At 38.5% G+C, this 12958-nt stretch overlaps 1 protein-coding gene across 1 annotated transcript in view; it reads right to left on the bottom strand.

Moving 5' to 3' along the window:
- The window catches only part of fat2 (FAT atypical cadherin 2), a 97049-nt gene that overhangs the window by 48179 nt on the left and 35912 nt on the right, over window positions 1-12958 (bottom strand). Inside the window, exons 7-11 of the mRNA XM_023328147.1 lie at window positions 6850-6989; window positions 6289-6351; window positions 5084-5296; window positions 4436-4646; window positions 219-3886 (exon numbers count right to left, since the gene is read on the bottom strand). Of these exons, the coding sequence (XP_023183915.1) occupies window positions 219-3886; window positions 4436-4646; window positions 5084-5296; window positions 6289-6351; window positions 6850-6989 (4295 nt within the window). The remainder of the gene's footprint in view (window positions 1-218; window positions 3887-4435; window positions 4647-5083; window positions 5297-6288; window positions 6352-6849; window positions 6990-12958) is intronic.

Below are 12958 nucleotides of genomic sequence, written 5' to 3'. Positions count from 1 at the left end.
TATCAAGATTCATTATAATCTGTGCAGATATATTATAAAGAAAAGGTATATCTATGTTCAGTTTACGTATAAGCAGTAGACATGCAAATGTCACAGAGTACTAGACACCATTTTACGCTTCTCTGTTCAGCAAGAACTTTGGCATTTCCCTGGTCTATTAAATGCATTTAATACATTGGAAGAAGTAAACCTATAAAAGAAAGCCTAATTTGTCTCACCTGAATAACAGTGGTTCCAGCAGGCATATTTTCTGCCAGGAAGGCTCTATATGGGCTTGCATCAAACATGGGCTGGTTATCGTTCACATCCTGAACCTGGATGCTGACAGAGACCAGCGATGCAACGTCTGTCCCGTTATGGTTCCCCTGAGCAATCACATCTATCTGGTACCACTTTGTCTTTTCATGGTCTATGGTCTTCTGTAGTAGCAGAGTGCCACTTTCCTGGTCCAAGCTGAAAACTTTGTCTTTATTGCTTTCCACAGTATTCCCATTGACCAGACTGTAAATGAGTGGCATGTCAGAGTCGGCCCTCACTGATCCAATCTCCGACCCGATGGGAAAATCCTCTGCAGCAGAGAAGGTGTAGAGTGGTTCTGAGAATTTTGGCAGGGGAACCTCTGGAGGAACCACCTTTAGCTGAACAGGGACAGTGGAGTTATAAAAAGGGAGGCTGCCGTCACGAGCTTTCACTTTAAAGTTAAAGATCTTGTTCTCCATTCCAACCAGACTCTCTTTAACACTGACAACTCCTGTGAAAGGGTTGATTTCGATGATGTCTTCTACAACTTCCTCAGCTTCATCCACAGTGTAGGTCACGTCTGCATTTTTACCATCATCAGCATCATAAGCCATAATCTGAATGACAGGAGAGCCTTTATTTACAGTCGATTGAATTGAAACTTGGTATTCTGATGCTTTGAATTGAGGCACATTGTCATTCTCATCTGTGAGAATAATTTTGACTGTGCAAAAGGCCACTTTTCCACCACCATCCTTTGCCATCACTTTTATTGCTATCACTTTCTGGGTAGGGTTTTCTCTGTCAAGCGGTTGAGTTGTAACAATCTGACCGTCTTCGAGGATGGCAAATTTCTCATCAGCAAGTTTGTTGATGATGGTGTAGTCCACACTTCCGTATGGCCCGTCATCGGGATCAATAGCTGCCAGTCGGATTACACGAGTTCCCGCTTCTGCATTTTCAGCCAGCTCTGCCTCATAGATGCTCTTTTTGAAGTAAGGACTGTGCCTGTTGCTGTTAATCATGTCAATACTAACTGGGGCAGTTTTCTGAAACACTCCATCAGATACAGCCACAGTCAAGTTGTAGTAAGGATCTAGATTCCTCTTGCAAACGTTGGAAAAGGAGATGATCCCTGAGGATTCATTGATGTTGAAGTATCGATCTTTGTTACCTGAAATTATTTTGTACTTGAGATTATTGAGGTCTTCAGAGTCAGGATCTGAAGCTTGAATTTTAATGACAATGTGGCCACATTTGGCCATTTCATCTAAAGTAGCTTCATACTGAGAACTGACAAAATCAGGAGGATTGTCATTGACATCAGTGACATTTACAAAAACCATCACCTCGCTACTGAGAGGAACAGTCCCATTGTCAATGGCTTTGATTTTCAGATTAAACTGTTCAATGTCTTCATGATCCAGAACCTGTTTTGTGATAATCAATCCAGTTTTAGGATTGATCTCAAAGAAATCAGTTTCATTTCCCTCAGTTTTGACAATCCGGTAGGTCAAATCTTGATTTCTGCCAGAGTCTTTGTCCGTCGCATTGAGTTGAATCACAGAGGTGCTGACTGGAAGCCCTTCGGCAATGTTCACACTGTAAGTTAGCTGTGGGAAAAGTGGTGGATTATCATTCACATCCTCCACTACAATTTCAATAGACGCCTCTGAGAACGCTCCGGTAACAGAGTCAGTAGCTCGAACTGTCAAGAAATGCATTGTCTGGCTCTCATAGTCCAGAGGATTGGTTATGGTCAGAACTCCAGTCTTAAAATCAATGTGAAAATGCTTTGAAGCATTTTCCTCCTCAAGATTGTAGATGAGCCGATATCCCTCAGGGTTTCTGGCCTGAACATGCAGAATGGTGGTGAATGGGGGAACATTTTCAGGAACTCTCAGTGGATAAAGAAGAGTCTGAAAAACTGGATTGGTTCTGTTCCTTACTTGAATAGTGAGCTGAGCAGTGGTGCTATGACTTGGCAGGCCATCATCTGAAGCCACAACAGTCAACATGTACTTATTCAGGGCTTCAAAATCAAGAGGTCTTTGAAGGGATACATCACCCACATCTGGATCTATCCTAAAAAGGTCAAAATCCTCCTCCAGAGAGTACATGATCGATCCATTTTCACCCAGATCTTTATCAATAGCAGTTGCTTGGTACAAAACATCTCCTGGCTCGGAGTCTTCAGAAATCATCATTGAAAAAGGCAAATTTAGAAACTGTGGAGAATTGTCATTAACATCATCTATAAAAATTTTGACTTGAGCTGTTGCTGTTCTGGGTGGGGTTCTGGTGTCTTCAACTTTTACCACTATGTCATAAATGTCTTGTTCCTCTCTGTCAAAAGGAATGCCGGTGGTTTCAAGAACCCCTGACATTTGGGAAATAGTAAACCTTCCCACGGGGTTGATGACAGAGTATAAAAGAGGCTCATTCAGGTAGCATCCTGAGACTTTTAGTGCTGCCAAAGTTTTCACTGTATTTAGGTTTTCTGCAATGCTTGCTGAGTAAATTTTATGCTGAAATTCTAGATCGCTTGGCATCAGCTCAGTTACATTTATGTTGACAGTGGCTGAATCTTTAAAGAGACCATCTGAAGCTCTGACAGTCAGCTGGTAAAATGACCTGAACTCGGACACGTTGCTCACAGTAATGACTCCTGTATTGGGATCAATTGAGAAGGCATTGTGAAGATTTCCCTCAGAGATGCTGTATGAGACTGCTGAATCTCCATCATGGGCCATGACACGTACAACCTCAGTATCTCTGACGGCTGGGACAATGATAGATGACTCATAAACTGAGGCGGTGAATTGTGGCGCGCAGTCATTAAGGTCCAGGACACGTACAGTGACCTTGGCAGGCTCTGCTGCGTACAGTGATGGTTCCCCGGAGTCCTTCACCTGTACTGTGAAGTGATATTCAGCTTTGGCTTCAAAGTCAAGTGGTGAAATTAAAGAGATGGTACCCATACTTGGGTCAATCTTGAAAACTTTCAGCACTTCAGGTTCAAGGATCAGATATGTCAGTAGAGAATTTGAATCTCGATCTGCATCAAATGCCTGAACGACAAGCGGTGCACTTCTTTTCCCCATCACTATGCTGTTTATAGGAGCTGATTCACTGATTTGACCCAAGTACTCCTTCTGCTGAAATACAGGAGCGTTATCATTCTCATCCATCACATAGATATGGACTAGAGTCTTGGAGATGGCTCCAGCTGTTGTGGAAGCTGTAACTTTGAGCTTGTAGGACTCCCAGGTTTCAAAATCAAGATATCTTTTGGTGGAAATCAAGCCAGTGTAGGGGTTGATATAAAATGTGTCATTTAAGTTTCCACTCTCTATACCATAATGCACTGCAGATGGGCAGGAGGCCGAGATGGTGACCACTGGAGTGCTGGGAGCTCTTAGTTCACTGACTTCTGTTAAATATTCATCCGCAGGGAAGATGGGTGGTGTTTGATCAGAAATGCGGATGTGGATGTGGACAGAGCAGAGGTCAGAACGTTGAGGGAAACCCTGATCATTGGCTTTTACTGTTAGGTGGAATTGGTCCTGCGGCTGAAGGTCCAGGGGTTTGGAAACGCTGATGGAGCCCAGTTCAGGATCAATGGAGAAGATGTTATCAATATTACCTGCAGGGAGGTAAGACATATTATTTTACACATAAAAAAACTTCCTAATTTTAGATTTTGATGATTAAGTCATTTTTATATAAAAATAGGTACAGAAAAAAAACTATTTACTTCATTTTTCAAGGTGTTCAGTGATAACAATATTATCTCATTGATTCTTCTGTTGTCTTTTAAACCTTAAAAACTTTTCTGGGAGCAGTGACATTTATCTCACACCAGTGGTCATTTTTAACTTCACATGTGAGAATTTGAGATAAGACAATTACAAAGATGGATGTTGTTTGCTGTATAAAACACTAAAACAACAATGTGTTCGATTGCAGCAGCTGGCATTGAAGCATCATTCTCTGTCTCACACATTCCCAGGATCTTTGATTACTCGTGATCCGCCATAATCCCAAACAACCCAGTGTGAAAGATTTAAAGACTGCAGATGCAACATAGACAGCTCCCAGGAGTGAGTTTGTATAGCTAAATGAATGTGAAGCAGCGTTCAGGTGAAAAGAAGCAAGCACAGATAAAATATAAAAATAAGCCTGGGCAACTCACCAGAGTGCAGCGAGTAGCTGATGTCTGCATTGCTCCCCATGTCCTTGTCTAGGGCCTTCACTCGGACAACCTCAGAGCCCGCAGGGGCCAGATTAGAGATGCTAGCTTCATAACGGGGGCTGAGGAAAGCTGGAGAGTGGTCATTACAGTCCTCCACATGAATCACCACCTTTGCAAAATTTTTCTTCATTGGAATCTCCTGGTCACGCACCTGAAGAAGAGAGTTAATATTGCATCGTGTGAAGAGGTAAAAGGCCCCTACATTTCCAAACCAAACACTGTAGCAAGGTTTTATAGTAAAAAAATAAATTAAATTAAGAGGTTGTCATTCATTATGGCAGAAATAAATTCTTTGTTTTGCTATTTTTTAAAAATATTTTTATTAAGCTCCACATTTTCTTAAACAAAATCTTTAGTGTTTAAATATTTCTGTTTTTTTTAATACCTGATATATTTTATCAAACATAAGTTATTTTAACAATGAATAGCTATTGTTGTTTTGCAACAAATACAGAAAATTAAATTATAAAAACAAAATATTAACATAATCATACATTTTGCCAACTAAATCCCACCAGTGTATCATCAGTACAAAATTCAAAAAGTCTTATTTTTAAAGTTTTTTGTCATTACAGAATAAATGGTTACCATAATAATGAGTGTATGAATAGAGATCTCCTCGAAGTCCAGCTTCTCTGTCATCACCAGAATGCCATTCTTTGGATCCAGGTGAAAGAACTTGGTGCTGTCCGGATGAAGGCTGCTGTGGATGGAGAACACCAGGTTGCTGTTGGTGTCATCGTCCTTAGCGCTGATCTGCAGGATGTCCTTCCACAGGGACGTGTCTTCAGGAACCCTCACCTTAAGGACAAGAGCAGATAATCACAGAGCAGTGTGAAAAAACTTACTGCGTTTTGATTCTTGATGGTTCTTATAAAGAAGTAAGGTAAAAAGGGAGTAGAGCTGAAGAGGAATATCAAGCTAAAAGAGTCAGCTCATCTGCAGATAGAGAAATAACAGTGTTGTAAAGTTGTCAGAAAACATAGAAAATAGCTTTTTAAAACTTTTACTTGCCGTCTCAAAGACATACCCAGGTTATTCATATTTCTTAATCTTAAATTCAAGAACCACATGCTTTATAAGGCCTCAGTTTTCCAAATTTTCTTAAGCAATTGAGGAAAGAGCACAAAAAGAGAACTTTTCTTCTTTTTCACATGATGAAATATCAACCAAACTGCATGACAAAAAGCAGCAAATTATACACATTTAGCAAATCACGAAATATCCGCAAAACATCTTTTTATGGAAGTCTAACAGAAATTTCTTCAGTTTTTATACAGATATTGGGTGAAACGCTGCTGTAGTGAATCTGCCTCTTTTTTATTTTCTGTATTAAATAGTATTTTTTAACCTGGAGTAAAGGCTGTCTTAAACAGTGATCTCTTTCAGTTTTTCATCTCTTTCTGGATCTATCCACAAAGATCCTGTGCTTAAGGGCACAACTGAGAATCTAACACATTTCAGATTTCTGTAAGGAAATCCGCCAAAGCAGGTCATAGCCTTTCTGGATGAAATGTAGACAGGAATTTCAGCTTAAAATAATACTATTTACATCAAGCTTTTGAAAGAATAACACATCATCAATTTTGGTTTTCTTTAACGTTTTCTTTTACTTATATTCTTTAGAAGACATTTCAACGTCAATGGTTGTCTAAACTTGTATTTTATTCAATTTCTGCTGACACGTCTCTACTGGTGCTTTACATCTGCTTGCATCTTAACATCCCCATTATTAGCACTCATGCATGACCTTTGGAGGATCATTTTCTGTATGATTAAATATCAACTCTCACCTCATACAGCGGTTTCAGGAAGACGGGTCGATGTTCATTCATGTCCAACACACGGATGTTGGCCTGCAGATTGGAAACAGGATTGAAAAATGAAAGAAGAAAAAACATGAAAGACCCATCACCTGCATCGCTTGATCAGCTGCTAAATATTTATGAAATTAAGGTATCAAGACATATTCAACCTTTGTTTGTTAGTTTGCACCACCATAACTTAAAAATAGAGGTAAAACAACCTTATAATGTAAAAATCATGTAAAAATGTCTCATTTGATCAAACAGAAATATCAATGCAACTGTCTTTTTTGTTTACAGATGTAAGAGGAGAAAGGAAAAGTGTTTGCTATGGCTTAAAACAGGCAGAGCAGACAATATAGAAAATTTCAGTTTTCATATAATACCATGCTTCAGATGTCTTTGATCCGGGCACATCAAAGTAAAAGTTAAAAAATTTTTATGGCTGCGGGTGAAAATAATAAGAACCTTCGGAGTTTTTAATTTATGTTTTGGAAATGTGCTTCTTGTGGTTTGCTTTTAAGTTAAATTTTTAAAATATTTTCTAACCTGCGTGGTGGCGCTACGGTGGCCATCTGTGACTTCTACCGTCAGGTTGTAGTTGGAGCGACGAGCGGCATTGAGTTTTCTGGCAATTGAGATTGTTCCTACGTTCCTTTGGATGTCAAAGTCTTTGTCTTCATCACCACCTAAGAAACAAGGAAAAGCAACAAAACTTAAAGGCAGAGCCATCCATCCGTTGGTATAAGAATGGCCATGGTTTCGTAGTGAAACACTGCTGTTCTGATGCAGGTGTTAATTTGGTCTCAGCCATGGTTTAGACCAGGGGTCCCCAAACTTTCTCCTGTGAGGGCCACATAACTTGTCCCTTCTCTGATGGGGGGCCGGGGTCAGTTTGTAACAGAAAAAGTGTGACGATTGTAAGAGTGCTAAACATAAAAATGTATTGTTTTTCAGAAAGCACAATCAAATAACCTTTTCTGGATTCTTCATAGAACAAAAGTCAGGAAATAACACTATTTATGAAATAAATAATAACCAAATAACCCCGGGCTTCTCCACATAAAAAAAAGGGTTAGGGTCAATTATATGCATGTATAAAATAGTTACTAACTAGTAGTTAATAATAAATAAAGTTCATTACTAAGGAACATTTATTTTATTGCAAAAGTCCAACTTATCAAATAAAAATGCACATATATGAAAATACTCTGGTATTGTTCAGGGGGCCGGACCAAATGTGGAGGCGGGCCGCATCTGGCCCGTGGGCCGTAGTTTGGGGACCACTGGTTTAGACATTGTCAAGCACAACAACAGACATAAAAATGACACTGGAAGAGATATGAGATGTTTTGCAGATTTACACCATGTTCCAAATTATTATGCAAATTGGATTTAAGCGTCATAAAGATAACATTTTTTGTTGTGCTATTAAATTTATAGATGGCATTGTATGTCAGGGCTCTTTGAATCACTATCATTTATTTCAGAGAGCTGGGTTGATTAGCTTGTCTGGTGAGCTCAATTAAAGGAAATCTACTTAAGGATGTGCCACATTATTAAGCAGGCCGCAGGTTTCAAGCAATATGGGAAAGAGAAAGGATCTCTGCTGGCAAAATCATCAGACAGTGTAGTGCCGTATGACAAGGTATGAAAACATTAGATAATTAACAAAAACTGAAGCGTTATTATCGTACTGTGAAGAGATTTGTGGCTGACTCAGAATAAAGATGGGTTTGTGCAGCTGTTAAAATGCCCTTACAAAGCAACAAACAGTTATTTGAAGTTGCTGGTGCCTCTGGAACCTCAAGGTGGAGGATCCTCCAGAGGCTTGCGGTGCATCAACCTACAATTGGGCCCCTAACCAGAGCTCACAAGCAGAAACGGTCGCAGTGGGCCCAGCCGTACATGAAGATTAATTTTCAAACAGACTTGTTCACTGATGACTGCTGTGCAACCCTGGATGGTCCAGATGGATGCAGTAGTGAATTGGTGGTGGATGGCCACCACATCCCAACACAGCTGTGACGTCAACAAGGAGGTGGTGGAGTCATGCTTTGGGCTGAAATCATGGGAGAGAATCATTGGTCGGCCCCTTCAGAGTCCCCGAAGGTGTGAAAATGACCTCAGCGAAGTATATGGACTTTCTGACTGATCACTTTCTTTCATGGTTTAAAAAGAAGAGCCGAACCTTCAGTAGCAAAATCATTTTCATGCATGACAATGCACCATCTCATGCTGCAAGGAATACCACTGTATCATTGGCTGCTATGGGCATAAAAGGGGAGAAACTCATGATGTGGTCACCATCCTCCTCTGACCTCAACCCTTTTGAGAACTTTTGGAGTTTCCTCAAGCAGAAGATCTGAGGGTGGAATGCAGTTCATATCTAAACAGCAGCTCTGGGAAGGTTTTCTGACATCCTGCAAAGAAATTCAAGCAGAAACTTTCCACAAACTCACAAGTTCAATGAATGCAAGAATTGAGCAGGTGATATCAAAGAAGGGCTCTTATGTTAACATGTAACTCGGTCTGTTAAGATGTTTTTGATTGAAATAGCTTTTGATTTTAGTACATGTGACCACTTAATGCTGCACATTCAAAGAATGATGGTTTGTAGTTCTTTATAATCCATAAAATGTTTAGAAAATCTGCTGTGCATAATAATTTGGAACAGTGCATTTTGAGTTTTTTATTTTTGAAAAAAATACTGTTCTCATGGGGACCTTTGTTCAGTAAAATTTGATTTATACTGTAATAGTTCATGACTTGAAAATTATACTGACCATCATTTTCATTGACCATTTAAGAAAATCTGAGAAAATATCACTTGCACAATAACTTGGAACAAGGTGTAGATGCCAAATCAAGAGCAGACATGATTAAAGGCAACTTCAAGACGTAATATCTGACAGACTGCAGGAATAAAGTATATGTTATCGTCCTTCAGGATTTGACAAATTGCAGGCTCCTCTGCAAGAGCCGTAATTAATATCTCTGTCCTTAATTTTTAAACCGCTATAACTCCTCCAACCTGAGTCTGAGTGAGTACAAACATTTAGGGATGATGCTACTGGGTTTAATTCATCTTGCAACACTGACTCATGTCAGTCGGTGGTAGTTAATAATTATAGCCCATATTTTACTGACAGTCTTATCCAGGTTCAGCTCCCTCTACCCCCCAAAAGAAACCTACTTAATGAGAAAGTCTTAGCAGATGGTTTATCTTAAATACTTATGTTTGAAGACATAGAGCTGATTAACACTTTTCTACCTTATTCCTTGCATCTTGAGGTGAAAAAACAACTGAAAAATGCAACATACAGTATACCTCACATGACTTATTACTGGTCTACTGTTCACTTGTAAAAATTGAGTTTCAGAAATTCCAGTGAATGATATTCAGAAAAGTCAGATAGTTAAAGATGCTCTGCTGTTATTTCAGGTTATGTAATTAAGTAAAGTTTTAATATCACACAAGTTAATATGATTTAGACATCTTCTCTGAGTTTTAAAACCGAATTTACTCAACTTTCGGCTGAAACTGAGGACAGATGTTATCAAGAGTTCAGAGGAATTAATAGTGAAACAGCTCTGCATTAAAGCAGAGCAATAGCTGAACTGGCTCAGACATGAGAAATAATCCAGATAGTCTAGTTTATGAACAGATTAAAGCTTATCAGATGCCTAAGCAGTCTCAAACGGTTGATATGCTTTATCTTATCTTTGCTGAAACATGTGTGAGTAAAAGCATGCTAAATGAGTGATTTGTTTGAACACGGAAACAGTTTGTCTTGTCTTTGCAGTTTCTGCAAGCCATAAAAACCTAATCACATAATAAACACTTAAATACGTGTTCAGACATATAACAAGCAGTTCTACTTCGGTGAAAAGGGATTTGAATGCAGCTGTTTTTAGTCTCAGCTTAACAATGTTGCTGCATAATGTATTATTTTGAAGTTAAGAAATATTAATTTGATAAAAGTTAAAAAAGCAACCTTCAAGGTTTATTCAGCAAGTTTTACAAAGTTCTAGTCATGAACCATTCCTTTGATTCAGGTGTGTTGTTGCAGGCACTGTTGTGATGTAAGTTTGAGGTTGTACCAATATTGTATTAAAATTGTTTAATGAAAAAAATTAAGGAAACAACTTTGAAAAATTGCAAGAAGCACAATAGGCCAGAGCAGCACAGGAAGCAGGAACCACAGGGAAGCAACAGGATTAGACAGGAGGAACCAGGAAGGAGGAACTGAGAATGAGTTGTATACGTATATAACAGGGTAACACAGAGACACAGGACCAACAATAATGCACATACTCACAACTAAAGACAATTTAGAGAGACCAATTATCCTAACAGTCATGACTTTGGACTGTGGGAGGAAGCCAGAGTATCCAGAGAGGCCCTCTCAAAATATTAATACTCTTAAACTTGCTACCATCTAACTGAGCACCCACAGTCTAGTGGTAGTGTATAGCTAACAGTCCCTTTTGAAATCAATGGCAAAATTTTGTGTCTATAGGTCAATTTGTGCTTTTAAAGCATTAAAGTGCTGATCAAATTGTAGCACCCTGTGGAAATGAAATAAATTCTTGTCTGGTAGTTTTGGTTGAACCGACCAAGGTAAAACAATGCTTTGGAAACCTAATTCAAAATTTTGTTGTTGACAAAAATTATGCAATGCGGTGTAAATCAAAAATCTTCTCTTTGTTTATCGCCTGGCTTAGAAAAGTTTGATTCTCTCTTGTTTCCGCCACTTTAATCCCCATCATGTATGTAAATGTGTTATTTTTGTAATTTGCACCACAGTATTCACAGTTTACTTTTAATCCCGGATGTATCCTGATTTATCTGCGAGGGGGCTTGTTTTCTTTGTCACAAATCTCTTAATAATCTAACACACTGTGATTTTAATCTCCAGTTTTTCTGACTCACTCCCACCATCTGCTTTCATCTCTTATTCTCTTACTTTTCTCCATCACTTCTCTACCACTCTTCTTTTTAATGCTCCATATCTCTCTTTTTATCCTGCACCCCCCTTGATTTGTCTTGCTTCATGTCTTTCTCTCTCTCACCATGTTGTGTGCACATACATGAGAGAGGTAAACCTAACGGCTGCTCAGCCAGATGGTGTTTATTATCAACCTTTGTCATTTATATCGAGCGGTTATAAAGACAACAATTATTTCAGATTTCTTTTTATCTTTATTCTCCCAACATTTATTATGCACATTTGGTCAAAGTAGTGTTTGAAACAGACGCAAAAATAATTGGACCATAACGAGGAGTATTTCTCAGTTACAACTAAATGATCAAACTGAAATGTCTAGAACCACAAACCAGACTGACTGTTTGGTATGTGGTAGTGGTTTAAATTTGGAAGCCATTCAAGATTGGACAGACTTTCGCACATCATGACCTGTAGTCTCAGCAGACAGAGAAGGAAATGTTCTGTAGAGACAATTTTTCACTTTGCTGATCATCTCTAGCCAAAAATGATGTCACTGCCACGGTTGGGGGATCCTTTGCTCCTGGAATCAGCCAGGCAAAAAGCATCTTTCATTCCTGTTATTCTGTGGGCTTCAAGGATGATCCACTGGGAGGGAAAATGTGCAGAGCAGGGTTTTATCCATCTACCCTTCCATACATCCTCTAAATGTTTATCTGGGTCAAAGCCCCCGGAGCAACAAGGCAAGCTGAGCAGTTTCAAGCCCATCAGTCATTTTCTAGACAACTCTTGGCTTTACCCCAGCAGATTGGAATAAAGATAGAAGATAATGAAAACCACACCTATCATATACCAGGACAAAAAGTTAATTTACATATTAATAGAAAACAAAATATGTGTTCTAAATGTTTCTTGCTCTCTAACCAGAAGATAAAAGCTCTTTCTTTTGATGTTATTAAAATGTCTCTTAACAGAAAAAGTGGATTAGAGAACCCTATCTTACTTTCTGTGTGAGGATGAATCCTTGAAAATAATTTTAAAAACCCATCAGATTTTAAATATTTTTTTATATCAAACTCTTCCCTTCAAATGATTTATACATCCAAACATCTTTCATATTTTGAAATGTCACAGCCATGAAAACTTTATTGTACTTTCTTGGGTTTTAATGCAACTCAAAGTTACATATAAGTGTGAAATGGAATGGAAAAAGATACATAATTTCAAAAAATATTCTTAAAGAAAATCTGAAGTGTAGAGCGCATTTGTATTAGCCTATAACCTACCAGCTAAGTCATTCCAAGTCACTGCAAAAGGTTTACATGCAATAATTCATAGGACAGTGAGGACAGCAGAAAAGCTGTTTGCCCATATATGAGATTCCATAAAAATATCCAGATCCAATATATCCTAAACATTGTCTGTTGTTTCTGCTGATCTCTGGAACCTGGCAGTAAAACTTTTGAAGCAGAATAAGCTCATCACTGAACAAAGTGCTGAGCTTGTTTTCATCCACTGTTTAATTTATGCTCATAGTGTACAAAATGCCCTTAAAGTTCATTGACATTAAGATGATTAAATCCTTTTATGAAAGTTTAGTTCTTGATTTGTGCTTGAGTAGGCTCAATGTTAAAATTCCATCTATTAGTTATTATAGACTTTTTAAAAAAATATTGTAGATTATGAATTAGCTACAAGATGCTCTTTAG

This window comes from Xiphophorus maculatus, chromosome 23, assembly GCF_002775205.1.
Source record: "Xiphophorus maculatus strain JP 163 A chromosome 23, X_maculatus-5.0-male, whole genome shotgun sequence".
Taxonomy (NCBI): Eukaryota; Metazoa; Chordata; class Actinopteri; order Cyprinodontiformes; family Poeciliidae; genus Xiphophorus; species Xiphophorus maculatus.
This window is presented reverse-complemented; position numbering and strand designations above follow the sequence as displayed.